The sequence below is a fragment of the Lipophrys pholis genome, assembly GCF_963383615.2.
Source record: "Lipophrys pholis genome assembly, chromosome: 1".
In the NCBI taxonomy this organism is placed as follows: domain Eukaryota; kingdom Metazoa; phylum Chordata; class Actinopteri; order Blenniiformes; family Blenniidae; genus Lipophrys; species Lipophrys pholis.
This window is the reverse complement of record NC_137635.1, coordinates 5,632,147-5,659,068: the sequence shown is the minus strand read 5'-3', so window position 1 is coordinate 5,659,068 and position 26,922 is coordinate 5,632,147. Positions and strand designations below refer to the sequence as shown.

Below are 26,922 nucleotides of genomic sequence, written 5' to 3'. Positions count from 1 at the left end.
AAATAAAAATCACAAAAGACTCAATTAATCTCCAAGATATTCTTTTCTTTTTTTACTGTAGTCTGGGATAAAAAATTATGCGATGTTGCCATTACTTCCGTGTCGGAAGTGCGGATACGAATCTGCGTAGTTGGTTTACCTTAGTGAGTGGGTGTTGTTGTTGGAAACATGGCGTCCCAGTGCAGCCTCTCCACTCTGTTTCCTCTCCAAAGTCAGCTGGATTACTCTCTAGACGACGCTACCACAGAGCAAGAAAAGCAGAATCTGGTCGACGAATATTTGAAAAATCTGGACGAGCGAGGGGACTTGAAGATACCTGATTTCCAGAAAGGTTAGGGGATGTTCCAGCTCCAACTTCCTCAGGTCGAAGTCAGGACAGGACTCAACTTGTCCACACATTATCAGACAAAGCTGTCTCATTTCCTACGATTTTATTTATTTTTTTAACCTTTCCTGTCGTTTTATCGACGTTTACTTCTTTATCAATTACAATAGCTTCCTTGTGAAGAGCTTATTTTTGAAAAGTTAGTCAAAAGTCATTGAAACAAATGGATTAAGAAAGATATACCAAAGACAACATATAAAGTAAAACCTTTATAAAAAATAAACATTATAGACTAAGTAAAATAATTTTTTTAATCAAAGCCTGAGTAGATAATGATTTAAGATCTGATTTAAAAGAGGTGTGTATCAGCAGGGACTTTGTTCCACCGGTGAGGAGAGTAGGAACTAAAAGCTGCTTCACCTTGTTTCTCATGACTATGAAACACTTATTAAACTTGTGTAATATGTTTGCTGGCAGGGGGAGTATTTAAAGAAAAATCTTATGTGGGTCTTTTTCAGCAGCAATACAATAACTATGAATGGATGAATTAATGGTTTATTTCTGGTCACAGGTCAATACACAGAAAATGCAAACACAAGCAATATATTGTTCATTTTAAATGACGAATAAGAAAAATAGGTTGTGGCTTATTTATGCCTATATTGTAAATTCTATGAATAACCTACAATATGTGCAACTTAAAAACAAAATCCCCAAAACAACAAAGGGCAAAAAGACCTAAAGGACTTAACAATAACATGATTATTGACATTACCTTTCTCTCATCTCATCTTATTTATTCTCTATTTTACAGGTTTTTTGTAAGTTACTTTTACGTTCATCACAGAAAATCTAACTCCACACAACAGAAACACATCTGAGTTCTCACTTTACATGACGCGAACATAAACATTCCTCAGAAATTATATCTTCTTCCTCTCAATTTAAAAAACAAAAAAAACAACAACTCTTGAATACAAACAAGTAGGCTTTTATTCTTCTTGTTCATCTCTCAACACTACAAAGGCACATGAGACAAACAAGCCTTTGTTTGTTCCGGTCATTCTTCAAACGGTAGAGTCCTACTTTTCCAGAAAAAAAAGGCTTGAGTGTCTCATTTGTACCTGCTATGTAACTGTGATCGATCATGTCTGGTGTGTACAGACCCTCTCATCCCTTAAATATTTTGGTAGAAACCTCTTTTAGTGCTACTCCTGAGAAATACACCGTGATGGTAATATCTTTTCACACCAGTAGATGGTGATCTGCAGTAGAACATCAAATAATGAAATAAATAGAGCTGTAGGTTACCATAACTAGGTCGACAACCGAGATACTTAAAAAAATAAAAAAATGTTGACCCAAAATGTATATACATGGTTGATTTTTAAAGCTATGCAAAACTGCTCAATAATTAATGACATGAGCTTGTATGCCACGTCTCTGTATACTGAAGGAGGAACTCAGCTGGGTATTGTATTTAATTAAAATATTTTTTGCTTCCCCTATAGAATGGAGTATAGCCTTATTAATTCTTTCACTTTACTGAGTTAGACTGGTGAATAAATCAGAATTCCTGCCATTTGCTGTGCTATCCATGAGTACTGATCTGTGCTTGATGCAGATTGAAGCTTGAAATCTGTGCTATTATCTATACAAGTTATAAGAGCTCTGCTTCTTTCAAAATATTGCTTGCGGCATTCTGTGGAAAGTTATGAAGCGCTGTGTGTGTGGAAACTTTTTTAAACACATTTTAGAGAAATTATTTTTACTTGTTTTTGTTATTTCATGACTTGAAGCAGAGCAGTGGTGTTCAAGGTGGGGGATGGCTTCCTCTGAGGGGCATCAGTTAGGTTTAGAGGGCGGCAGGAAAGATCTGAGAGGTCAGGGGGAAAACATTTTAAAACATTTTTTGAGAAGGAATCATGGTATAAAGAAATAAATGGAGGGTAAAGCTTCTTCTGTACTGCTATCACATGCAGTATTTTCATAAAACACACTAATTTCCAAAACCAATACTATAATAAAATACTATATTTTGCTGATGTGTCCAGGGAGTCCATGAAGCATTGATGGAGCTTTGACACCCATTGGTGTCAAACATAAGTCCCGTGGGCCAAAACCAGCCAACAAGAGGCTCCAATCCGGCCAAAACACCAAACAAATTGTGAAAATATATAAGTAAACATTAAAAAAATAGAATAAAATTTAAGAGTAGCAAACACAACACAACACTGAGACCTGAGCTGAGAGATCAATGATGCCGGGGTAAGATTGTAAATGGACCCCGGGGTCCATTTTCCACTGCGCAATATGAACATTTTACTGTATTTTACACCAGAAAGTTTAATTTAAATTAAAATTTATGTTGAAACTGTAGTTATTTTCCACATTAGTTCTTTGATTTTTGCAAAATATATGGATTTTTTTCATCACACTTCCTCGTATAAAGTTTCAATTTAAAGGTTGTTATGCCACTATTTTACTGGTCCGGCACGCTCACCATGAAAGTGGGCAGCTTGTTGCCTCTGAACGTAAATGTGTCTGACATTCCTGCTCAGACTACTTTGAAAAACGCTCATCTAATGTGTAAGTGAGGCAAGCGCGTAAAAAAAAAAGCTTATTAGATGTGATGTACATCTATTAAAATTGATTTTGTTGTATTTTATAGTGAAAAGTGAGAGTCACTGCTTTAATCAGTTGAGCATGTGGCATGACAGCTCTGTGAGGAAAAGCTCAGACGTCCCTGTGAGGTGACAAGCGAGCATTGTGAAACATTGCCTGCATAGTGACTTAACATAATTAAGAGGATGACAACGACATTTTATTTTCCCCAATCTGCACGTGTCTGCAGGCTTGGAGTGGCTGAACACGGAGGGGCCTTTATCTCTAAACAAGGAGCTGGATGGTAAAGTGGTGTTGCTGGACTTCTTCACTTACTGCTGCATCAACTGCATGCACATCCTGCCCAGCCTGCACCGGCTAGAGGACAGACACTCCGTCCAAGGTTTGTACTGGTGATTACATGAAAGAGAAAAAAAAAAAACCTTAGCGGGGATGACTTGATCTTGAGCGGTAACAAGATGAAATGACAGTGCAGGGTCACAGTGTTCTGTTCATCCAGAACATTGAACATGTTGTTCGTAAAGACAATGTATAAAAAATACTTGTGTCGTGCTGTGCTGCACAGATCAGTGAATTCTCATAACCTGGAAGAACAAAAGACGGGGAGAACAAGTGCTGTGACTGCTGCCAAAGCCAAATTTACATCCTAATCTTCAAGTTTAGAAAGTCAAAGTCCAGAACAAATGACTTAGAATTCACTGGTTTAAGTTGTTCTGAATCAACCACAGATGGCTATTCTCTGCACGTTTTATCTGAAAATAAAGAAAAAAACAGTGACTTTTTTTAACACGTGTCAACGAGGGTCCATTGGGGTCAAATTAATGTGAATTGTGTAACGAGAAAGCCTGTTTTATAAGGAGCGTGCGACTGTTGTCAGTGACGTCTCTACGACGGCAATGAAACAATACAAGAACAAACAAAACAGCCGTGTGTTATTCTGTCTCTCTGTGCTGGCTCCTTTCTCCACACTCAGCCCTCCTGAGGATGTACATCTTGGCAAATGACTCTGCCATTTATAGGAAATGCTTAAAAACATAGACACACACACACACACACACACACGCACGCACCAGCGTAGATTCCATCGGCAGCCTTGGATGATTCCTGGATGGTTCATCGTTCCCCTGCTCTATTTCCCCACATTTCCTCTCTGCTGCTTTTATCCAATAAAGGCAAAACCACAACACACACGCACACACGTCGCACGTCGCACTTTAAAAAACAAGAGCAGTAAACAGTGCATTTGTCGAGGGGGTTTTCAGCAATGGATTAGTGCATATTTGGGCCTCTTGTGTAAAATGACGGTTCCAGGGCTGCGTCTGTACTGATGGCCTGAGCCTGGCGTTGCTTACAGCTTTCTGTAACAATTTGAACCAGTCATATTGACCAATCCAGTCTGTTTAAGTTCAGGACTTATGCGACTTAATAGGACAGGTTCAGTATTTCTTTTGAACGGCTCATGTGATTTATCGACGGCGGTAAAGAACATATACATTGAAAGCCTTATTCTTTAAGGTACAGCAGTAACCCACCACATTCAATCTGAATTAGCCAAGTGTTGTTTGAGTTGGTGTAATTACAAAATGTGTCCCGTCGTTACAGAGATAAGCACTGAATATGTAAATAAATAAAAACATGATATATTCAATCTACAATCAAATGAAATCTAATATTGTGTATCATATAAGTGTTTAGATATACCTCCAAAAGCAGCCTTGGCATGCCGGAGATCATTTTTCTAATGCACTTCCTGAGAGTAAGACTGCCCCTGGTCCTTGAGGAAACTAAAACCTGGCAGGTCCCACAGAGGGAACACAAATCAAAAAGCAATACTGTCTTATGTGTCATGTTGCATCACAGGAACAGGCAGAAGTTCACTGGGGCAGAGAGGCTGTAGTACATCACTTTACCTCCCCTGCAAGAGCAGAAGGCCACTTATCTCAGCCATGAAGAGACCACAACTAAAAATACTTCATGCTGCAGCTTAGGTGAGTACAGGGCCAATAATCTCACCCCTATGCAAGTTCATTGCGTCGTGCTTCACATATCCACTCCATCTCCAGCGTGATCTCTGGCATCCTGCTGCCTCTTCAAAGGGAAACTCTGTTTTGGATACTGAAGTTTTTTTTCAAGGAGTATATAAGACAACATGTGAGTTCAGTATGAATAAACACATGCACCGGCTAAAATTATACGGAAATGTTACTGAAATGTATTCAAACTGAATTAATTTCAAAATAGGTGTCAGGTTAAATTCAAGTTAAAAGCCTTTTATTGGATGTTTTCAGTGTGACTTGATGAATATTGACTGACCGGCTTCCAAAGGATCATCTGAGGAAACTGTGCAGTTTGAAATTCAATTGCCAAACACACACACACACACACACACACACACACACACACACACACACACACACACACACACACACACACACACACACACACACACACACACACACACACACACACACACACACACACACACACACACATATGGAAACACTGCATTGCCATCACACGTTATCGTGCTGGCCTTATCTTTGGCTCCGCTGTGGGTACATTCTGTTTGCTGCTCTGGTCAGCGAGGTGTGGGAGCCACCCTGTCCAGTCACTCCCACAGTCCACCACCCACCCACCCATCGTCACTACAATCTGTGCTATCGTTGCACCGCTTGGCGGAGGACTCGGGCGATGAAATCCGCTGCAGACTGTGTCGAGTCAGAGCGTTTTGGGGTTGTGTGTGTGTGTACGTGTGTGTGTGTGAGCTGCAGTAACTTAACAGAAGCAGTTTTGTTGAGGTGTTGTTGTTCCCGCCACCGCTTGTGATTAATACATAAATCGGGGAAACTGCTCGTGTGAAAGCACGTTTCAGATTAACAATCCACGTGGAACAAATTAGCAGACAATAGTTATGGGCTGAGTGAATTCCTTAAAATGAGCACTTATTCATTATATTTCATTCTTTAAGCCTCTTCTCCCTACACTGGAGCTTAGTATTTCTTTGGACTTTATTCAAAATGAAGAAGGTACCCAATTGTAATCAATTATCTGTCCTCGGAGCTTATGCTGCCTAAATTTCCGATGCACCCATGAGCGTTTAATGAGGCTTTGTCAGGCACATTGGTAGAGCTCAGCTCAGGGTGAAAGAAACCAACAGAACAGGACGAACTGATAAAAGAAAAATGGTGCAATGTAATGTTATTTTGGCAGCACATAACTTTTCTTTGGAGTTAATTAAATATTTGAAGCAGGATCTTTGCACACAGTTACACATGAGTCGGCAGCAATGATCCAACAAAACCACCCTCATAATAACATTGAGGCACATTTGATGCACGCCAAAGTTTTTTAATTGACGACAAGGTGGCACTTTAATTACTTTAAATACTCCCAAACAAGTTCAATTAGACTTCAACTCATGAATATACACAAAAAAAATCCTCAAATATAGACCGTGTGGCTTAATCTGTTAAATGAGTGCTCCCAGTTTTACATTCTTCATGTTTATTAAACAAGTTACCAACAGTCTTGAAAAAAATGAGCTTCGCATCTGTCACAGCTGGAATGAAACTGTTCAGAAAAAACATAAAAAGTCCATCAACAACAGTTTTTGTGTCCAGAAATGAAAAGAACAAAAAATGCAGAATAGATTTGGTCTATTAAGCTATGATACCTCAATTACAGGCCGTGTTGTCTTGATGAGTGGGAGTGTTACAAACAGGAATGCACACAGTCACACTTGATCTCACTTTCAATTGATTGTAAAAATGTACATTTGTTGTGGTATGAAAATGCTCCCATGACACTGAGCCGGATCACTGAAGTATTCTGAGGCCGTCTCGGGCGGGTCGTCTTTCCCGCTGCCATGCTCTCACTCTGTTTACACGCAGTACAGGGAATAAAAACAACAGTCGCATGCTACTTTGAAAACAGGAAAGAAATTTATTCATCTGCAGTGCCGAGCTGCTCTGGTTAAACATTTCAGCGTCACAACAAGCTCCGTTCAGAGGAGCATCGCAAACGTGTATTTTTCACAGATTTCTTTATTATACATTTTTTTTCCAATTGCGCAGCAGCAGAACATCCATGTTTCCCGTCAGAAGTCGTGATTATTACTCAATCGCTTTCATTGTCTGCACAATAATCATATTGTCTTTGATGCCTCCTAGGATTCTACTAAAATAGTCTTTTTATTGCCCCGAGGCACTTAAATATTTTCCAGGCTCTACATGTACGAAACGTCCGGCTTGAGGGGAAGAAGGTGGTTTCAAAGGATGACCCGTAAAGCTCGCGGTGGAAAATCTAATCTTTTCATCCGCGTCTCTGTGTTTGTGTGCAGCATTTGTGCTGCTATTGATGAAGCTTATGAAACCTTGGACACAGCAAATTAGAGCCAAGGACTTGCAGAGATGTGAAGATTGAGGCCTTTTGACTGGACACAAGTTCAACTCATTTGTTTATCTTTCGTGCCGTTACGTAACAAACAGACGGACACAAATTATAAAACAAGGTCGATTCGTGTTATTTCGTCCTTTTCTTTGCAGCCCACGAAAATGTATTTGTTAAAGACCTTTTAAATCTGTGGTATTGTTTGCAGTTTGCAGCCACTAATAGTTATTATATTTGCAATTGTTAACTGTCTCCTCATGTTTTTTTTATTCTTCCTGCCAGATGGGTTGGTTATAATTGGCGTGCATTCGGCAAAATTTCCCAATGAAAAGGTAAGTGCTTTCATTGTGTGGGTGGTTTGGGTTGTTCGGCCCCGGCATGGCTTTGTCTCTGCACTTATGCAACTTTAGTGTTGACAAATATGATGGTTTCATTTGAGAATGCTTTTGAATTCAAATAACAATAAAAAAAATTCTTTCTGAAAAGCGAAAACATGCATTTGGAGGTAATTGGCCAAAGAGATTTGGATGGACGAATGGATGGATCTATTGATTGAAGTATAGGCCTTTGACAGAATTTAAATGAATAATCTAAAAGAGCCTTGAACAAGCAATAAGAAATATATTCTAAAATATACAGAAAAAAACCCCCAAATACATTTAAAAAAAATAAAAATAGTTTTTTTTAATTAGCATAATATGGGAAGAGCAGAATAAATATCTTAATAAATAAAAACAATTTCATAACTCAGTAGTTCAACAAACCTGTGAAGTTTCAAGTGAAATCGTAGCAAAAGATTGGAAATACTCAACATTAGAAACATGAGACAACAGAAAAGATCTTAAAATCTAAGAAAAAAGATTCTTTAAAAAGTTGATCGAACAAAAAAAATGAACCAGGAAAGAAACGAGCGAAGGAGCAAGAAAGTTGAGAATATTTGACGGAATAAATTACACTTAGTATATATAAAAAAAATATATTATTTAGATACCCCCCAAAAAAATCTAAAAATGTACAAAACTATATAAATACATTAACAAAACCAGAAAGCTGAAATAAACTTTGAGTAAATAAGAAAATAGAAATGATGCTTCATTTCTTCCTTAGGATAAATTATTTAAATTGTTATGTGCTCTTCAGCGAAAACCATGTCTTTTTAGTTTATAATGAAGCTGAAAGAAAAATACTTCAAACTATATACAAAAATCCTCCCATGAAAAATACATTAATTCGTTTTTTTAAGTTAAAAATGTTTGTATTACAACATTAATTCTAACCACGAATAACAGTGAAGAGCTTACATCATGCAACCCTCTTGAAAAAAAACCCGTTTTAATTTAATCATCAGATTTTGTTCTAATTACGCCTCTTTTTGTCCCACAAACTCTGGAAGGTCCTGGACAACATTCGCAGCGCGGTGCTGCGGTACGACATCTGTCACCCGGTGGTGAACGACAGCGAGGCGAGTCTCTGGCATGAGCTGGAGGTCTCCTGCTGGCCCACTCTGGTCCTCCTCGGCCCTCGTGGCAACCTGCTCTTCTCCCTGGTGGGCGAGGGCCACGGCGACAGGCTGGTGCTGTTTGCGGACAGCGCCCTCCGGCATTATGGGGCGCGGGGCCTGCTGAAGCCCCACGCTGTCGGCATCAAGCTGTACAGAGACTCGCTGCCGCCCGGCGTCCTCTCCTTCCCCGGGAAAGTTGCTGTCGACGAGAGCGGCGGCAGACTGGCCATCGCGGACAGCGGGCATCACAGAGTACTGATCGCCTCGTCTGCCGGACACCTGCTGCACGTCGTAGGAGGTAAGAGATGAAAAAATGCTGCGATTTGAAAGGAAATGGTAAGAGCTGAAACTGTTTTCATTATTTGATAATTATCAGAATCTATTGTGAACAGTAATTATGTATTAACAAGACATTTTTACTGTGTGGTCATGGAGTGAACTAAAGAAAGCAAAACATAAAAAAAAACATCATTGTAATTATACTACTTTATTATAATATCATATATGGTCTTAATACTGAGTTTTTTGGGGTTCCCTCTAAAATGACCTCCTATCAAGTTCCTAACTGAAGAATTGTTTTGTCCATTTCTTACACATAACCACATTCATTGTTTATTCCAACACATGGTAGTTCAGCTCAACTTCACCTTGATTGGGTCCAACTAGTAAAGTAGTGCCATAATAACCTTTAAATTTAAACTTTAAAGTTTTTTTAATTTTGTGGCGCAGAGTTCGCGTGATGACATTTTTATTTGCAAAATATAGACATTACTATAGAAAATGACTTCAATGTCAACATTAGGGCAATTTTAATTTTAACAGTCCACAGTGTAGTCCACAGTCCACAGTGTAGTCTACAGTCCACAGTGTAGTCCACAGTCCACAGTGTAGTCCACAGTGTAGTCCACATTCCACAGTGTAGTCTACAGTCCACAGTGTAGTCCACAGTCCACAGTGTAGTCTACAGTCCACAGTGTAGTCCACAATGTAGTCCACAGTCCACAGTGTAGTCCACAGTCCACAGTGTAGTCTACAGTCCACAGTGTAGTCCACAATGTAGTCCACAGTCCACAGTGTAGTCCACAGTGTAGTCTACAGTCCACAGTGTAGTCCACAGTGTAGTCCACAGTCCACAGTGTAGTCCACAATGTAGTCCACAGTCCACAGTGTAGTCCACAGTCCACAGTGTAGTCCACAATGTAGTCCACAGTCCACAATATAGTCCACAGTCCACAGTGTAGTCCACAGTCCACAGTGTAGTCCGCGCTGCCCGTCCACCAGCAGGGAGGTTGGCAGCCACAGGGAGCGGTGCATGCTGGGAACTGGCACCGACCTAACAGAGGACGAATGATGGAAAACCAATGTTTCTATTTTGATGTGTTCCATGTCACCACCGTGTACTCGGATTAAAAGAAGCATCATTATGAAATGACAAAGTCCAGAAGAGACATAAAGGTGACTTTGTTTTGTTCTGGTGTGACCGACCATCAGGAAAGTTATAAATATCAACAACTGTTCACTTAATGGAATAAACACGCCACATTCAGTGCCTCAGGGTCTTTCTCATGAGAGGTCCTACAAGTTCTGCGTTGCACATAAATCAAGTGATAAATACAAGAACACAAATAAAACTCCCCGCTTAAGTAATGTGGCGGTGACGATGGAAAGAATCTGTCCTTTTGTCTTAACAGAAGAGGCAAACACTTTAAATGTGCCTGGATTATTTATGATGAGGAACAAAACGATGAAGCAACACCCGGCAGGCATGATGTCGTGTGATCTCCTCTGTCGCAGGGCCTGAAAGTGGCAGGCAAGATGGCGACTTGAGCGAAGCGTCCTTTAACTGCCCTCAGGGCGTCGCCATGAAAGGGGACAGCGTGTACGTGGCCGACACCGAAAACCACCTGATCCGAAAGGTAGAGCGAAAAATAAATGTTTTCAAAATTCATTTCTACGGTCAGTGTTTGATTGATTCACGCGCCCGAGGTCTCTCCAGATTGACCTGCTGCTGGGAAGAGTCAGCACTCTGGCCGGAGTCGGTACTCAGGGCACCGACAGAGAGGGCGGGGCTCTGGGGCCTCAGCAGCCAATCAGCTCCCCTTGGGATGTGACGCTCGGCACCATGGGTGAGTTATTTATTCATGCTGATAGCAAAGATGTTGTAATAATATTGTGTTAAAAATGTGGAAATGGAAATATGGAGTCAATGATCAGAGTGTGTAGAGCGCAGTTTGATCTCAGGTGGACCGGACCTGCATCTGTGTCTTTGTTTTAGTGCAATAAAGTATTAACATGTCATTAAGAAATTCACATCTAATTCACATTCGCATTTAATGAACTACCCTGAAACTGACATTTTAACAATATTATGCCTCAGTTCACCAACCTATAGATCACAGTGGATTTCTATTACACTATTTACATCTTCAAAGGCAGAAAACATTTGGCCACATGTAGCTGGAACTCAAAAATATAGTCGCTCGGTTCATATTATGATCAGAACAACTTGTCAAATTCAAGAAATTATCTTTAATGTCAACACTATTCCCCTTCCGCGTCTTGATCCTGATCACCTGAACTGACTCGGCACGTGATACAAACCAAAGTGCGCCCCTGGTGGTCAAATAAATATGTTGCCGTTAATGTTCGAATTTCTCCCAGCTGGTAAGTTCGATTTCATAAATTGTGTGATACAATCGAATTAAGTTTCTGTCGATATTGTGAGATTTGTTGGCCATGACGTACAGAGGTGAGAGAGGAGTAAACCAATTTGTGAACTACTTATTCAATGTTGTCAGCGTTTCCATGGAGAGAGCGTTTACAAAACCTGCACCATAATTCCTACTTTTAAGCAATCTTGACTCTTCCCCTTTTGGTCAATTTGAGGTGCGTATCTCTACTGAACAGTATCAGGCTTCCTGTATTTTTCCAATGATTGACGGACTAAACTACGAAACATGACGTGGACGACAAAGGGTTAAAGTTTACATCCAGAATGGACTGAATCGCCAAAACATCTCTGTTTCTTGGGAATTTGGGTTATTTTTGAAATCCAAACAAACTCTGTCAAACGCGACGGAGTTCCTCGGGGTATCTCAGAGGGAGGGGCTATCTGTCAGTGTGTCTGGACGCTGTCCACCATCAAACCTGACACGATCTGTCAAAACCAATGTTTCATTCTACGGAACATGATGACACCTTAATATCTCATGGAAACTTCCCTGCCCCCCCCCCCCCCCGCACATATTTTCCACGCTTCCGCCGAGATATTCAGTCATTCCCTTCATCCAAGGATTTCCTCACTTCAAGTCTCTTTGCCAAATGCCTCGTCCATAATGTGGCTGCACCCACAGAAAGGATGGATTTAAGTAACCTACATACACTAAATTAGAAATAATAAAAAATAAAATAAAGCTCCTGTAAACGACCTGACAAAGCCTTTCATAAAAGCTCCACTTTACTTCTCAGCTTCATCCCTCTTAATGCCTGCCTTTCATTGTTTGGCCGTGAGCATTCAGGCTCTTTTTATCGTTTAATTTCTTCTGATACGTGACGCATCTTGAGATTTCTAACTTTTCAATCTCGAAGTCCTGTTGAAGCATTTTTATCTTGAGGAAGCATATTTGACATATTTAGTGCTTCAGCCTTTGGTTTGAATGACTTGAGCACTTCTGCTCGTCACTTCTCCCTCTGACGTGGTTTTAATCCAGTTTGGTGACTTTTAGTTTAGTTTTGTAGCCGGGGCTTTTCTCTTTGGTGCAGATCAGCTGGCTCTTCTATTATTTCAGGATTTCCAGCTTTAAGGAACTGCGTTTCGCCGTGTGACTGTCAGTATTGTACGATGTAAAACATTGGGGCTAATTGGGTGGTGGTGATGGTGTTGTAGAAGATGGGGGAAAAGCCCTCAAACCTTAATGCTTCCTCTTCCGCATACGTTGAGCAGTGTTCTTTTTTCCCCCAAATGGCTCTTTGCCGTTTTTATATAGTGCCGCAGAATATTTGTAATTCATGAGATATTCTATAAAAAAAAACTCGTAAAAGATTAAAGGCTCTTCAACATCATATAGTCTTCATTTTAGGAGTCTAATCCCAAAGCATTATGTATGTATACAACAATCAATATTCCCTATATAAACCAAGGATTAAATAATTCTGTTCAAGTTTTTTTTTTTGTTTTATATAGATTTGGCTTCTCGGTGTATGGAAATACATGTCAGATCATTTGAGATTTTTTTTTTCTAGTTTCAGTGGAATTTTTCCCACTTCCCAGTTATTCATGAACACACTAAAAGCATAACATTTCAAGTCGGTATAACTTTCCATCGCCAGCGTTTCAACAGTTAATGACACACCAAATAACATCAAATACTTATGCGCTTGTTGGTATAACACCAATAACTTCAGTGTTTTGGAAACGTAAGCGTAAAAGGTGACGTAGCAGTGAGCAGAAGCACAGCCACACTGTTAAAGACAACAGTTCCTCTCATGTCAGTAGTTTGTGTCGCTCCATGTTCCGGGCGTTTCATCGGTCAGTAATGAGCAGCTCCTGCCCACCGACACGGCGCCATACGCTTTGAATTCTTTTCCCCTCTCCGTGCACAATAAATGAAAACATACAGAGAAATGCTCATGTTTGCAATTAAAGACCTTTACAGTCATTTGCAAAAGTTGTTTGATCACGCTTCTCCGTCGTAAGAGGGAAACGATCCAAATTGCATCCAGTTGGTGAAAACGCTACCGAAGAAGGACATTTCATCCGGGGACCAGAGGACAGGCTGCTGGGTGATGGAGCCACTTCACTGGAGGGGAGGAGGTTATTGAAATACTTTAGTAATTGCTTCCAATGAGACTGGAATCTCCAGGAGCAGCCGCAAAGACCGCACTTAATCTTCTCGAGCTTGAGCAGACACAAAAACGTCCTGTAGCCAGACCTTAAAGGAAGTGCTGTTTGAATGATTTCCATAGAAGGAGAATTCATTTATTTTTCTCTGTGCAGAAGCAGATGGACAATAACAACAACGGGCAACCTTGAAACGTGACCAAAACATGACTTTTGTTTGGTTAGAGTTAGAAAAATATCTCTTCGCTATAATGTATTCTTAAAAAGTACCTGCGTATCGCTCTTCTAAAAACACATTTCTATAGACTCACTTTTAATTGAAGCTTACCTTTTGTTTTACTTGTTTTTTATTCCATTGATCTATTTTGGCTCAAAATTATGCCCCGTTAATTTTTTTAACACGCTCTCTTTTTAACGCGCTCTCTTTTTAACGCTCTCTCTTTTTAGCCACCCAGGCCGGTGGTGTTTTGTCGCCAATTATTTCCTTCAGTTTAATGTTTGCTTGTCTCCTCTGTCTCGCCTGACTTTTTTGGTTTGTTTTTACTGTAAAACAACTGTTCTTAAAAGTGCGATTTAAATAAAAGTTATTACAAGTTCTAATTATGTGTAAACGCAGCATTAGGTCAAGTTTCAGCCTGGAGCACTGAGGGGTTCAACTTCTGTCCGTTTTATTCTGGTGGGGATGAATGGTTATTGCATGGAGGTGTTGCTCGGGGGCAGAGTCATTTTAATCCAATTGTTTGTAGTTTGATTACAACGTTTTTAGATGTGAAGTCCTTAGAGTTCTACACACCAGTGGAGCAGCTCGCCCCCGCCAGGTACCAACTAGTTTGTTATTTTTACTCCTCAAAGAATTAATTGCCTTTAACTTGTAAAGTCAAAGTGTTTACCCTGAAAGCATGTGCAGAAGCAAAACAATTTGTTGTTTTGATCATCTTTATTATTATTTTTTCCTTTTTTGACTTCTGCCCTGTGGCCACCAGGAATAAAATAATCTGGGCTGTCAACTATTAGGATTTATTTTTGATGAATTAATCGCACTTCTGTTCATTCACATTTGAAATCTCGTCACTTCGATGCACAGTACAGGCAAACATAATTAATCACAGCTCAGTCTGCATTTTCCCGCGTGTGACATGCAACTGTTGAAGTCCCGTTCATGAATAATTTGTGGTATATTGTGCAGCTTTAGAATAGAATAGAATAGAAAACACTTTACTAACCCCAGAGGGAAATTCTTTAAATGTTTAATGTCGCGATATTGTTTAATTAAAACAACTAATTGATTTTTCTAATTTCAGGCCATAATCTTACGCACTTTCTAAGTATGTTTAGAAGTAAACAACCATTCTCTTGAACACTAAATACACAAGACCTTTTATTTACACAAAAATTCTGTGACCCTGTTTTGTTTCCTTTTGTGAAGGAATTGAAATTTAAATACGGGATAACCTGTGTATTGAATACACTGTGTTCATTCCTCCACTGAGTTGTTTATTACATATTTAGCAGCTACTCCACATGGAGGTGGTAATTTAACACCGCCAAGGTCCATCCATTCATCGTCTGTGTGGCTTAATCCAATTCAGGGAGCCAACACAGAGAGAAACACACACACACACACACACACACACACACACACACACACACACACACACACACACACACACACACACACACACACACACACACACACACACACACACACACACACACACACACACACACACACACACACACACACACACACTCACTTCGATTTATAGCGGCCAATCAGATGAATTGCATGTTTTGGGACTGTGGGAGAAAACCCAAGTCCTCACAGAAAAAATAATCACGCACAGGGAGAACATGCTTACTCCTAATAGAAGTAGAAAGACCCTGATTCCGGGGATATCCTCCCGTCCGCCGACGGTACATCCCAGCACTCGTCACTTATTCATGACGTCTCCACCAAGCAGATGAATAAATGATTCCCACAGAATCAGGAGGACCCAGCACCTACGTTATGTTTTGAACTAGAAAGCGTTGCGCTGTCAGGTGTGTTCGTTGTCGGCAGTCTCCGCCCCATGTGATCTAGGAATACTGAACTCTTCACCGCATTAGAAATACAGCTGGTGGGTTGTGGATCCATCGGGACGGTGTTATCTCGGCTGAGTGTATTCGAGGTGGCATATGGCCTTTGTGAGACAGACTTCTGTCACTTCCACCTGCATTCTGACTCCCCAGCCTCTAACGAATAAAGCTTCTTTGGCCTCCTTAACTTCTTTTTAATAACCATATTGAAAAAGTTGGCTGTTTCAGAGATATTGACCACAGGTCTTCTTCGACTGTATTTGTTTTATGTCCTCATTTTGTGTTTGGTTTGTCTCTGTAGGCGGTGTGGAAGACAACGTGCTGTGGATCGCCATGGCAGGGACCCACCAGATCTGGGCTTTGTTCCTGGCAGATGGAAAACTGCCCAGAGGAAGGTGAGAGACTGCTGCATGACCACCGTGACCGCTTGGGAGCGGCGGCCCTTCAAAGCCACTCCTAATAGTTTTCTAAGAGTTTGAGAGCGTGACTGTGATGCTGCTTTTTTTGTTTGAAGCCTCGAGAGAACAGCATACCTCCTTCTCATTTCTGTTTTTAGCCACATCGCCGCGAATATCAGTGGAAATCAATAAACAAAATTATGTAATGATGTCTTCCTATTTAACGCGAATAACCCTTCCTCGCCCCAGGGACATGCATCATGAAATTTAAGGGAACGTCTTCACATATAAAAGATGAAATTGAAACTTTACAATTGGAATCCCAGATCAACACATTTATTCTCTTCTATTCCGATACTCAAACAGTGACTCCAAAGCGGGGATCTGTGTGCGATGGGCCGGCAGCGGCAACGAGGAGAACAGGAACAACTCCTACCCTCACAAGGCGGCCTTTGCTCAGCCTTCGGGTTTGGCCTCGGCACCGGAGGAGCCGTGGAGCTGCCTGTACGTGGCCGACAGCGAGAGCAGCTCGGTCCGCACGCTGGCGCTGAAGGACGGCGCCGTCAAGCTGCTGGTGGGGGGAGAGAGGGACCCGCTGGTAGGTCGACGTATGGATGAGTCGGGTTTGGAAACAGTTGTGCTCTTCTCTTGTGATGGACCCTTTGTTGTTTGTGATCAAATAGAAAAAGGGGGAACCCCACCGAGTGAGCCCATATCGGCCCGTCCCAGCTGAGTGAAGGCAGACACCTATGAGCATTTAAGTCATGTTCGACGACTCTTCACTGCAAAAACTCAAAATACTACCAAGTTTAATGATCCTGCTTTTAGTCAAAATGTTTCATCCCGCTTGATTTAAGACAAAATCCACCTCACAACTAATATTTCATCCAGATAGAGGGACTTGTTTTAAGGCTCCATCTTAAATATCTTGAAATTATCTTGTTTTTGAGTCGAATTTTAGGAGAAACCAGGTTTATTTACATTGCATACATTTTTCAAGCTGAGCTGTTATTTGTATAAGATGGATCATCCTGATTTTACTGTTTGTGGCTCGTTGAAAGATAACACTCCTAAACTATCGCTTAAAATGAGTTTCCCCTGCTAATTTTAAGATCTCAATATTCCAACTATCACGTCTTATTTCAAGAAATCTTACCAAGACAATTTTCTCTTGTTCTTTTGGCAGATTCTTTCTCTTATTTTAAGGTAAAAGTCCCGTGAAAAAGTCTTTTTGTTCTTGTTTTGAGGGAGGCATTATTTTTCCAGTCTTGTCCTGGAAGTCCTGAATCTAATACGATTTGAAAAGCCAATATGAACGCCTCAGTTCCGTCTAAAGCATGCACAACCTGGGTTGGAGAGTGTGTATATTAAATTCTATATATTGAATATAAATATATTGATTTATGGAATGCATATTTTTGAAGGAGGAGATCAGAGCTCGTGGAACATGAAAACTGAATCCGCTTTACGACAAACCAGACAAAAGTAAAAAAAACAACCTGCTGCGACACGGTCTGTAAGAAGCGATTAACCTTGTGACACAGTCTCAATGATAATATGTCCCGTACCGTACGTCAACAGACGGCATGCGTCGTGGAACCCCCGCGTTAATCTCCCCACGTTTCCAGTCTTGAGAAAACACTTATGACAGTTATGAAGAGTTAAGTTAGGAAGTTATGAAGCCGGGCTCACGGCTATTTGTGTATCGATAGAAAAAAAAAAAAAGAAGATTAATCAGCCACAAAGACGCACACAGCATCCCTTGTTTGTTGTCCAACCGAAGCCCGAGGAACAATTTCTGTTTTCAACTACTGTAGTTCTTTCTTTATTGTCACGTTGATTTATTCTGACAAAGTTCAAAGAGTTTAAAAGCCTCTAGTTCCCCCGGCGGGCTATTAGAGGTACCTTGAGATTCATTCGTTTGCTTTAAAATACAAATATATAATCTGCTGCACATCAGGCAGAGACGGTTTAATCTGTGACACTTGGATGTTTATCCTTTTTTCTTTGTTGTTTTTTTTTGTCTATTTTAATCAGCGCATCAGATCTTGAAGTTACTTGAAAACTCTTCAGCTAATTGAATATGTTTGTGTCTTTTTCAGCCTCCTCACATTGATTTTTTTTTTTTTTTAGATCCCTGAGATGATTTGATTGTTACGGAAGAGTTTTAGGGCCACTGAAAAAAATAAATAATTCGGAGGCTAAAAAAAAAAAACCTTCGTGGCCCCAGAAAAAGTCGAAAATCAAATTCGAGATTTTTTTTTTTTTCAAGGTGGAAAAAAAAGTCCGTCCATCCACATGCCAGCAAGTGTGACTGCTTCCTCAAAATGCATATCAGGCGGTTTAATGAAGTGATGAAAAGAGGCTTCAGGACAGAATCTAGCTCATAAACACGGTGCAGTTATCATCAGTATCAGGACCAGAAGACACGGAAGTCGCGGAAGTTCGTCGAGTACGAAGGACAAAGTCACGGATCCCCGGCTGCTTATTTAAATGTTCTTATTAATCAAGGAAATCCTGTGTAAAATCACACGTCCATAAGCAGTAAGCAACCCGATATAGTCAGAATTAAGTGATTTAATGTGAATTCACATCTACGGGCAAATGATGAGGGATGGATTGACGTCTCTCCGTGAAAAACAAAAAATTTCGAATATGATTTTCGACTTTTTTGGGGCCACGAAGGTTTTTTGTTTTATTTGCCTCAGATTTTTTTTTTTTTCTTCAGTGGTCCTAAAACTCTTCCGTAGATTGTTTGCCGTTGCTTCAAAAAAAAAAAAAAGACAGGAATTATTTGCTTTTATTGACAGTGAAGTCTCTGTAATCCTCCATATAACACAGAGTTTTGATGAGTAAAGTAAAAATGTTCTCCAGTGAGTGTCGCTCCTGCTGATCTGTCGCTGCGGTCGATTGGTTATTGATGGTTATTGATTTTCTCATCAGTTCTATTCACCAGGAATATAGTTGGAACTGTTTGGTTGCATCAAATCACATCAAGTCATTGTAACTCACAGCCTGGACGAGGCCAGTGTTGACGAGGAATCAATTTCAGTGTGTATAATGTTGAAGTTATGAATGCGTTATGTCCATGACACCTGGATCAACATTCGTATGAAACCCTTCAAGAGTACACGAGGCCGTTTCAGCCGTTTCAGCCGTTTCTCTGCATATGACGACCAGATGGGATGCAGTTCGTTAGTCTTTGGGCGTAAAAAAAAATCTCGCAAACACAAAGAGGCTCCAATCTACGGAAGAGTTTTAGGGCCACTGAAGAAGAAAAAAAATTTGGAGGCTAAAAAAAGAAAAAAAACCTTCGTGGCCCCAAAAAAAGTCGAAAATCATATTAAAGATTTCTTTTTTTTTCACGGAGAGACGTCTATCCATCCCTCATCATTTGCCCGTAGATGTGAATTCACATTAAATCACTTAATTGTGACTATATCGGCTTGCTTACTGCTTATGGACGTGTGATTTTACACAGGACTTCCTTAATTAATAAAAACACATTTAAATAAGCAGCCGGGGATCCGTGCCTTTGTCCTTCGTATTTGACGAACTTCCGCGACGGAAGCAGGCAGCAGGCTGCTCTGTCTCTTCTGGTCCTGATACTGATGATAACTGCTCCGTGTTTATGAGCTCCATTCTGTCCTGAAGCATCTTTTCATCACTTCATTAAACCGCCTGATTTGCATTTTGAGGAAGCAGTCACACGCGCTGGCAAGTGGATGGACGGACTTTTTTTTCCACCGTGGAGAAAAAAAAAAATCTCGAATTTGATTTTCGACTTTTTTTGAAGCCACGAAAGTGGTTTTTTTTTTAGCCTCCGAATTTATTTTTTTCTTCAGTGGCCCTAAAACTCTTCCGTACCAATCCGACCCGACATAACAGCAGGAAAATTGTAAAATAGAAAAAAAAATTTTTAATTTTTTTTTAAACTAATATCTTAAGAATGGTGGAAACGCCACCTTGAAACCTTTTGGCTAAGATATCAGTTATGCTACCATGAAAGCGCCGCCGTTGCTCAAAGTCACTTTGTCAGAGTGAGTTTGTTTCAAAAAAACACCCATAATGCAACAGTCCATCTTGATCCCTCTCACACTGTCCTGTTCCAGCGACACCGTGTCCTCCTGCTGCTTTTTCATTCACCTCTTCTCTGTCCGAGGTTTTCCTTCGTTCGCGGTTCAGCTCGGTGTCTGTGGCCTCCGAGGTCGAACCGCTGCAGCGAAGGTGAACCAGCTGATCTGGTGCCCAAAGCTTTTGTTTCCGTTACAGCCGCTATTTTTGACGAGTCGCTGCAGGGAGGCGGTGAGCCACACAGGATCATGGGGCTTTTTTTTTCTTTTTTCTTCCTCTTCCAAAAGACATTAATTTTTTTGTTCGCTGAGCAGAGTGAAAAGAAGCGACACTGCAGTTCTTCTTCAATCTGGATGAGCAGTTTTTTTTTGAATTTGCCTTAATCGTGTTTGAGAGTCTTCACCTGAAATTAGTCCGAAAAGCAAAACAAGAAGAGAAAAACACTAAAAGTAGTTAATATATTAATTGTAGTCACTGTTTGATTCATGCTACCGTGTGTGTTGTTCCCATTGTGACGTTTCTCTCGTATGAACAACAGCCTTCTTCTTCCATCATGTGTTGGATTTAGTTGGAGGCAGATCGCAGGTTCACGCTCTGTTCCTGCTGATTTCGGAGCCATTTGGGTGTTTCTGTCTAATCTTTGATCTCTCGTGAATGTTTTTGGAACCAGAACCTTTTCGCCTTCGGGGACGTCGACGGGAAAGGCGTGGACGCCAAACTGCAGCATCCGCTCGGCGTGGCCTGGGCTCCCGAGCAGAGCCTGCTCTACGTGGCCGACTCCTACAACCACAAGGTGACGCCATGCAACGCTTCTGCTCTCCTGCCGTCGTCGTTAAATACCTGAAGGGAACTTTCTCAACACAGACTTTTCTCGTCCCTGTGATGGAGTTCAGATCAAGGTGGTGGATCCAAAGACGAAGCTGTGCAGCACGTTAGCGGGGACGGGAGAGGCCGGAGACGCCCTGGGCCCAGAGTTTAGCAAATCCCGCTTCAATGAACCCGGAGGGATCTGCGTGGCTGACGGAGGGAAGCGGCTTTACGTCGCCGATACCAACAACCACCAGGTCAAAGTGTTGGACCTGGTCTCCAAGACCGTCTCACCGGTGAGGGGAGACGTTTTCGGTTCCTCACCCTTTGTCCTCGCTCCTCTTTAACACCAAGATGAAATGTCTCCCCTGTCCAGTTCCACATCTCCACCGTGTGCACAGACTCGGCGGTTACGAAGCCGCCGCCGCCGACCAAAGTCCCGAAGCTGCCCAAGTCGGCTGCCAGGAAAGAAATGCCGCCGGTGTCTGTGTCTGCCGGTCAGACGGTCGTCATGTCGCTCACGCTGTCGCTTCCCGACGGGGCCAAACTCACCGAAGAGGCTCCCAGCTCCTGGGTGCTTTCAGCCGAGGGTGAGGCTGAAGTTCTCGTGTTGATGGAGAGTAATGAAGTAGAAATACTTTGGGATTATTTGTGTTTTCAACACTCATTTCATTTCAATTATTTATTTTTTTTTCGATAAGGTTCAAAATCTCGTCTCACCAGCAACTGAATCTGCTTCTACAAAACTAAATTCAGATAAAACAAATTTGATTTCACGTTGATCGTTCCAAACATTTTAAAATTTCATTCCTACACGTTCTCTGGAAGCGTGCATCATCCTGCAGCCGGTGAAACGTCCATCCATCCATGCCTTACACCTCGAGCCGATTCCAAGTGACTGTGAATCAAGGCACACACACTCACCGTCACCTACAAACATCGAGGAGTCACCAATTATCCTCAAATGCTTGTTTTTTGGGGGGGAGAAGATCAGAGAAAATCCAGCGATGCAACAGATTCTGACGGGGATTTTTGAGCTGTGTGGCGAGCAGAATAACCACCTACGGGGGGCGCCAAAGAGTCAAGGAGGGTCGTGAAGCGCTCTTGATTTTAAGGGATGTAGCAGTTCTATGTTTTAAAACAAGACGAGTTTGCATTTACTTCACTTATGTCACAAAACTACTACGTTTTAGTCTTAAGAGTCGATCATTCATTTGAAAATATAAAAAAAAAAACGTGAAAACGTGTGTAAAGATTGAGAATAATGATATTTTTTTAATGATTCAGCAAACCATTTCCACAAACATCCCCCCCTAAAAACTCTAGTAAACAGAAAGTGGTTTGCCCTTCACCACCTATTAATGGTTTATTCCACATTGGAATAAACCAACGTGGAAAATGAGGCTTTGATTGTTTCCCACTAATTTTCATTTTGGTTTTTCATCCCTGCGTCTGTCACAATAACACCAGTGAAGGATTGTAATCCTCCGTCTCATCCCAGCAGCCCACGTTAAAGATTTATAGTTCCCAGCGTCTCCATTAAACCACCTGGGAGGTTACACGTGGCCCTGATCGTCTTTTTGTAATTCATTGTCGTTCAAACGTCTCTCCTTTGTTTTTATGAAGTTGATGGAGAAGTGATTCCACGTGTCACGTCAGTCGACGGTCCCCTCATTAGGTTTGGAGCTAAAGTGTTTCCATCATTCAGAGCGAAGCGGCGCGCAGCCGGCGCTATCAGCGGGCTATTTTTAGAACATTTTGATAAGACGACATGCCTTGGTTCACATAATTAGCCACCCTGCTATGTTACGTGATCCTCCGCTCCTCCATTATATCCAGTCTAGACTTATGCTGATCAGATCAGAGCGGAGGCAGGAATTTTAATGGATCAAGTTGGAAGTGCGCGTCTGATCTAAATTGTTTTTGTTTAACTGGCTTTTCAGAAATGGCTTCCATGGGACCTCATGTTAGACATCAGCTTCATTAATCACCGTGGATTTCTGCCGTGTTATTTTCTCACAGTCGGAAAAAATCAGGCCCCTTTTCTTTTCTTTTTTCCTTTTATTTCGGACTTTTTGACTTTCATTTATCTTTCAGTCGCAGCGTCTCTCTCGTTCTCTTCTGAAGTGTATTTGCTTCTAAAAATAGACGTCCCGGGTTTCATAAAACGGATGTCCTCACTCTCATTTCAATCTAATTCAGTGAGGTTATGTGGGTTTGGGCTAATATTTCAAAGGACTGAATTTTAGCTGTGCACAACCTGGAGCCCGCCGGCTGCAGCATGCCACAATAAATCTCCGTCCCAGATAGACGCTCCGGTGCAGAGGTGATATGGTTACCAATATAAATGTGTGTATTTTGGAGCTTTTTTTTTTTTTTACTTCCAAGGAGAGCAGTATAACACCGGAGAAAACGGTCCTATTCTTTTAAAAAAAAAACTCATAAATGTCTCCATAAAAGTATAAAGTGACCCACCAAGTAAAAACAAAAAAACACAAACAAAAAACTATAATAATAATAATAATAATAATAATAATAATAATAATAATAATAATAATAATAGATAACATAAAATGAAATAATACATTTATCATCATAATAAATATATAGATGGATAAAAAATAGAAAAGAAAAATAATAAAAGTATAAGAAATATGATAGAAATGAATGAATAGATAGGAGAAGAGAAGGGTGGGATTAGTTAATTAATTAATTATTTTTCTAATAAATCTGCCAACAAAGGTTTCTTAATCCGAGGACTGTGTTTCCGCTCATCGACCACGAGATGTTTGTGTCAGAACCTCGTTCACTTCTTCATGAACCGTTAACACGCCTGCTTAACAAGCAGTTTCCTGAGTTTGTATATAAACAGGAAGAGAGGCGTTATACATTTTGTCATCTGGATCCCAACAACCGTTAACAATAATGTCTTATATTGTGGAAATTTTTTTTTTTTAAATGCATAAAATGTCTCCTCCCACGTAGGTGAGCCATTCTCAAAAAACAATTGAACGAGGCAGTTTGTGAATAAGGAAATCATTGCATCTATTGTGATTTTATTCAATGTTGTTGTTTGTTTTTTTGCTGTGGTTTGGTAATAACTCTTATGTAAAACTGATAAGTTGTTATAGTGAGAACTTACAAAATTTGCACAGAGAAGGCGGGACATAAAGCAGAGTTGAAAATGCAAGATTGCAATATATCGACTTCTTTGTACGCGCCTGTCAGCGGCGATGCATGCAGTTAACATGAGATTACCCAAAGACAAAGGTTTGGTCTACAATTACTGCGTCGTGACGGTCTCGTCCCCAGAGGGAGCGTCCCGGCGACTTTGATGCGGTTGACTTTTCACCCAGTGCCGCAGACGGCTTGAATTTTAAATATCTTCACATCATTTGACTCGGATGCTTAATTCCCCCCCTCGGGGTGTGTAGCGCCGCATTATGTAATAATAGTGCAATATGTAATGATGTCATAAATTTTAGTTATGTAATATTGCCACATTTTGTAATAACTTGTTCCATATTGCAACAGTTATTACAAAATGTGGATTAAATGATAAAATACATTTACAATGGTTTCATTTCGTCAAGAAAAAAGAAATGGCTGGTGGAATACTGAACTAGCTACGCTTGTAACTAAAAACAACTAAAAATCGACCAGCCACAATGGCAAGAGATCTTAGAAGTTCAACCTGAGGCCACATTTACACGCACCTGGGTTTTTACAAAAACATTTCCCCCTCTACCTTTAAAACATAAAATCTTCATTTACTCTGACCCGCATATCCACCTGGTTCAGAGCTGCTATGAGCAGCCAAACCTGTAGGGGGCAGTGTATCGAGAAGCCTGAAGCCATGACAGCCAATCAGAATCCTGCTAAAGAAACACCACGTCGCGAATTGTGACATAAATACCCGCCCACCCCCCCCTTTGGAAGCACCCAGAGACACGGATTTTATCCAGATCTCCACTGTGGGCTGAGTTTTCAGGAATCATCGTTTGTGGTGAGCCGTTGCTGCGTTTATGTGTAAATCGCGGCCCAAACGCAGAGAAATATCACCGTTCTTTCAAATACCTGGGTACGTGGAAACGTGGCCTGATTTCGAGCTGCGTTCCACCATCGCGTAAACATGGAACACCCACATTGTGTAATAACTGTTGCAATATGTAACAAGTTATTACACAATGTTGCAAAGTTTATTACAAAATGCGGCGTCACCACATAATGAGTTGAACGTCTATGAGATTATTACGTAACGCGGCGCTGTGGCGATCCCCTCCAAACGTCCCTTTCTCACGGCGTTTCCTGTTTCCTCAGGTGGCGAGTGGCTCCTCGGCGGTCAGGTGCTCGCCGGCGACATCCTCGACGTGTCGCAGCCCGTCCGCGTGGCGGCCGAACTCCCGGCCGTCGTGGAGGAGTCGGGCGGCGGCGGCCCACGCTTCACCCTGAGCGTGTGGTTGTACTTCTGTTTGGACGCGGGTCACGCCTGTACGATGAGAGCCGCCTCGTTCTCGCTGCCGCTGCAAGTGAACGCCAGTCCAGGCGAGGGGGAGGTCGAGGTGGCGTTGGCTCACGCCTTCTAACGGAGCCGCTTCACAATCGTGGCGCGTGTGTCTGTGTATTTATGTCTCTTTTTTTTTTTTCTGCATTCAAGTGTTATTAATATAAGAATTAAAAAGAGAGTTTTATAGATGACGCTACACTCCCAAGTCACCCTCCTCAAAGGAAATGGACTCACAAGAATAAGAAAACGAACTATATTCCGTGGCTTTAATGAGAAAACTTGAGATTATCTGCTGGTTGTTGATGGACAGATCAACCAGTTTTTGTTATTTAAGTATTAACGAGTGACTTGAAATGCCAAAACCTTTGATCAGCTTTCAGAATCATATTCAAATATTGCGGGCAAAGTATCCCCAAGAAGTAGTTATTGAACTGTTTGTGCTTCTGAAAAGCGTGTTATCATTAAAACGTCTTATTTTAGTCCCACGGGTGATTTACACAGCAGAAATCAATGAGGGGGGATATTTAATTGAGCAGATATAGAATTCAGTTTTATTTTTTGCCTTTGGTTTTTGGAGAGCTACTATTGAGGTTTTTTTTCCATGCATGTGGTTTCACAGGAGGGATTATAAGGACAGAAAAGTAAAAAGCTGTAATTGGTTTACAAGAGGTTATCTATGCCGAGAGACCAGCATGATTATTATGTTAATACTGTCTTTTTCTTTTTTCTCAGTAATATATTTTTTTATTTATACCATCTGTGGGATCGATGCCTCCAGGCAGAATATAATCAAGCTCCCTTAAATGTGTGTTTACAGAGTTTCACTCTTTCAAAGATTAAACTCGCAGCCCCAAAGTCTTTTTCTCCCACTGATTCTGCTTTTCAGTTGTGATTATTCGTGGCACAAGTAGCATTTCTTTTATATTATTAACTCCATTCAGACCATGTAGTATCGCTCTGATCTGAGGAATGAATAAAGTGCCTGTTCAGGATGGGCCTCCTCTGAACTTGTGACCCCGACCGGCTGCCGCTCGCCCCGCACGCCGCGGGACGTCGCATTAAAGGCACCAACACGCTCATTAAAACCTCCATTTATGTACTTTAAAACTGGCAACATAATAGGAAAGCCGTGATCCACTAATCTTGTGGATGTGCAAATTGTTATTTTCTCCTTATTGGTTTTCGTGACATCTCATAACGTTGATTGTGTTTTTTTTTTATTTGGCCCAAGTGCCTTTGGTTCGAGGCGTCGCTGCTAATCGATGACACTTTAACGGTATGAGAAGCAATAACAATAGTGACAAGACTGGTTCTGTAATTTGGAGGAGTGTTTTACTCCCACCAGTTATTATCTGAATAAACTACAAAGATCTTGCCTGT

At 41.1% G+C, this 26,922-nt stretch overlaps 1 protein-coding gene across 1 annotated transcript; it reads left to right on the top strand.

The window, feature by feature from the left end:
• The first annotated feature begins 148 nt into the window (after positions 1–148).
• nhlrc2 (NHL repeat containing 2) lies at positions 149–26,922 on the top strand. The gene is made up of 12 exons (XM_080472481.1): positions 149–331; positions 3,180–3,332; positions 7,622–7,671; positions 8,733–9,138; positions 10,635–10,756; positions 10,837–10,966; positions 16,058–16,151; positions 16,521–16,752; positions 20,899–21,021; positions 21,122–21,331; positions 21,412–21,625; positions 25,356–26,922. The coding sequence occupies exons 1-12, from the start codon at positions 169–171 to the stop codon at positions 25,619–25,621; spliced, it is 2,163 nt and encodes a 720-aa protein (XP_080328607.1). The 5' UTR covers positions 149–168; the 3' UTR covers positions 25,622–26,922.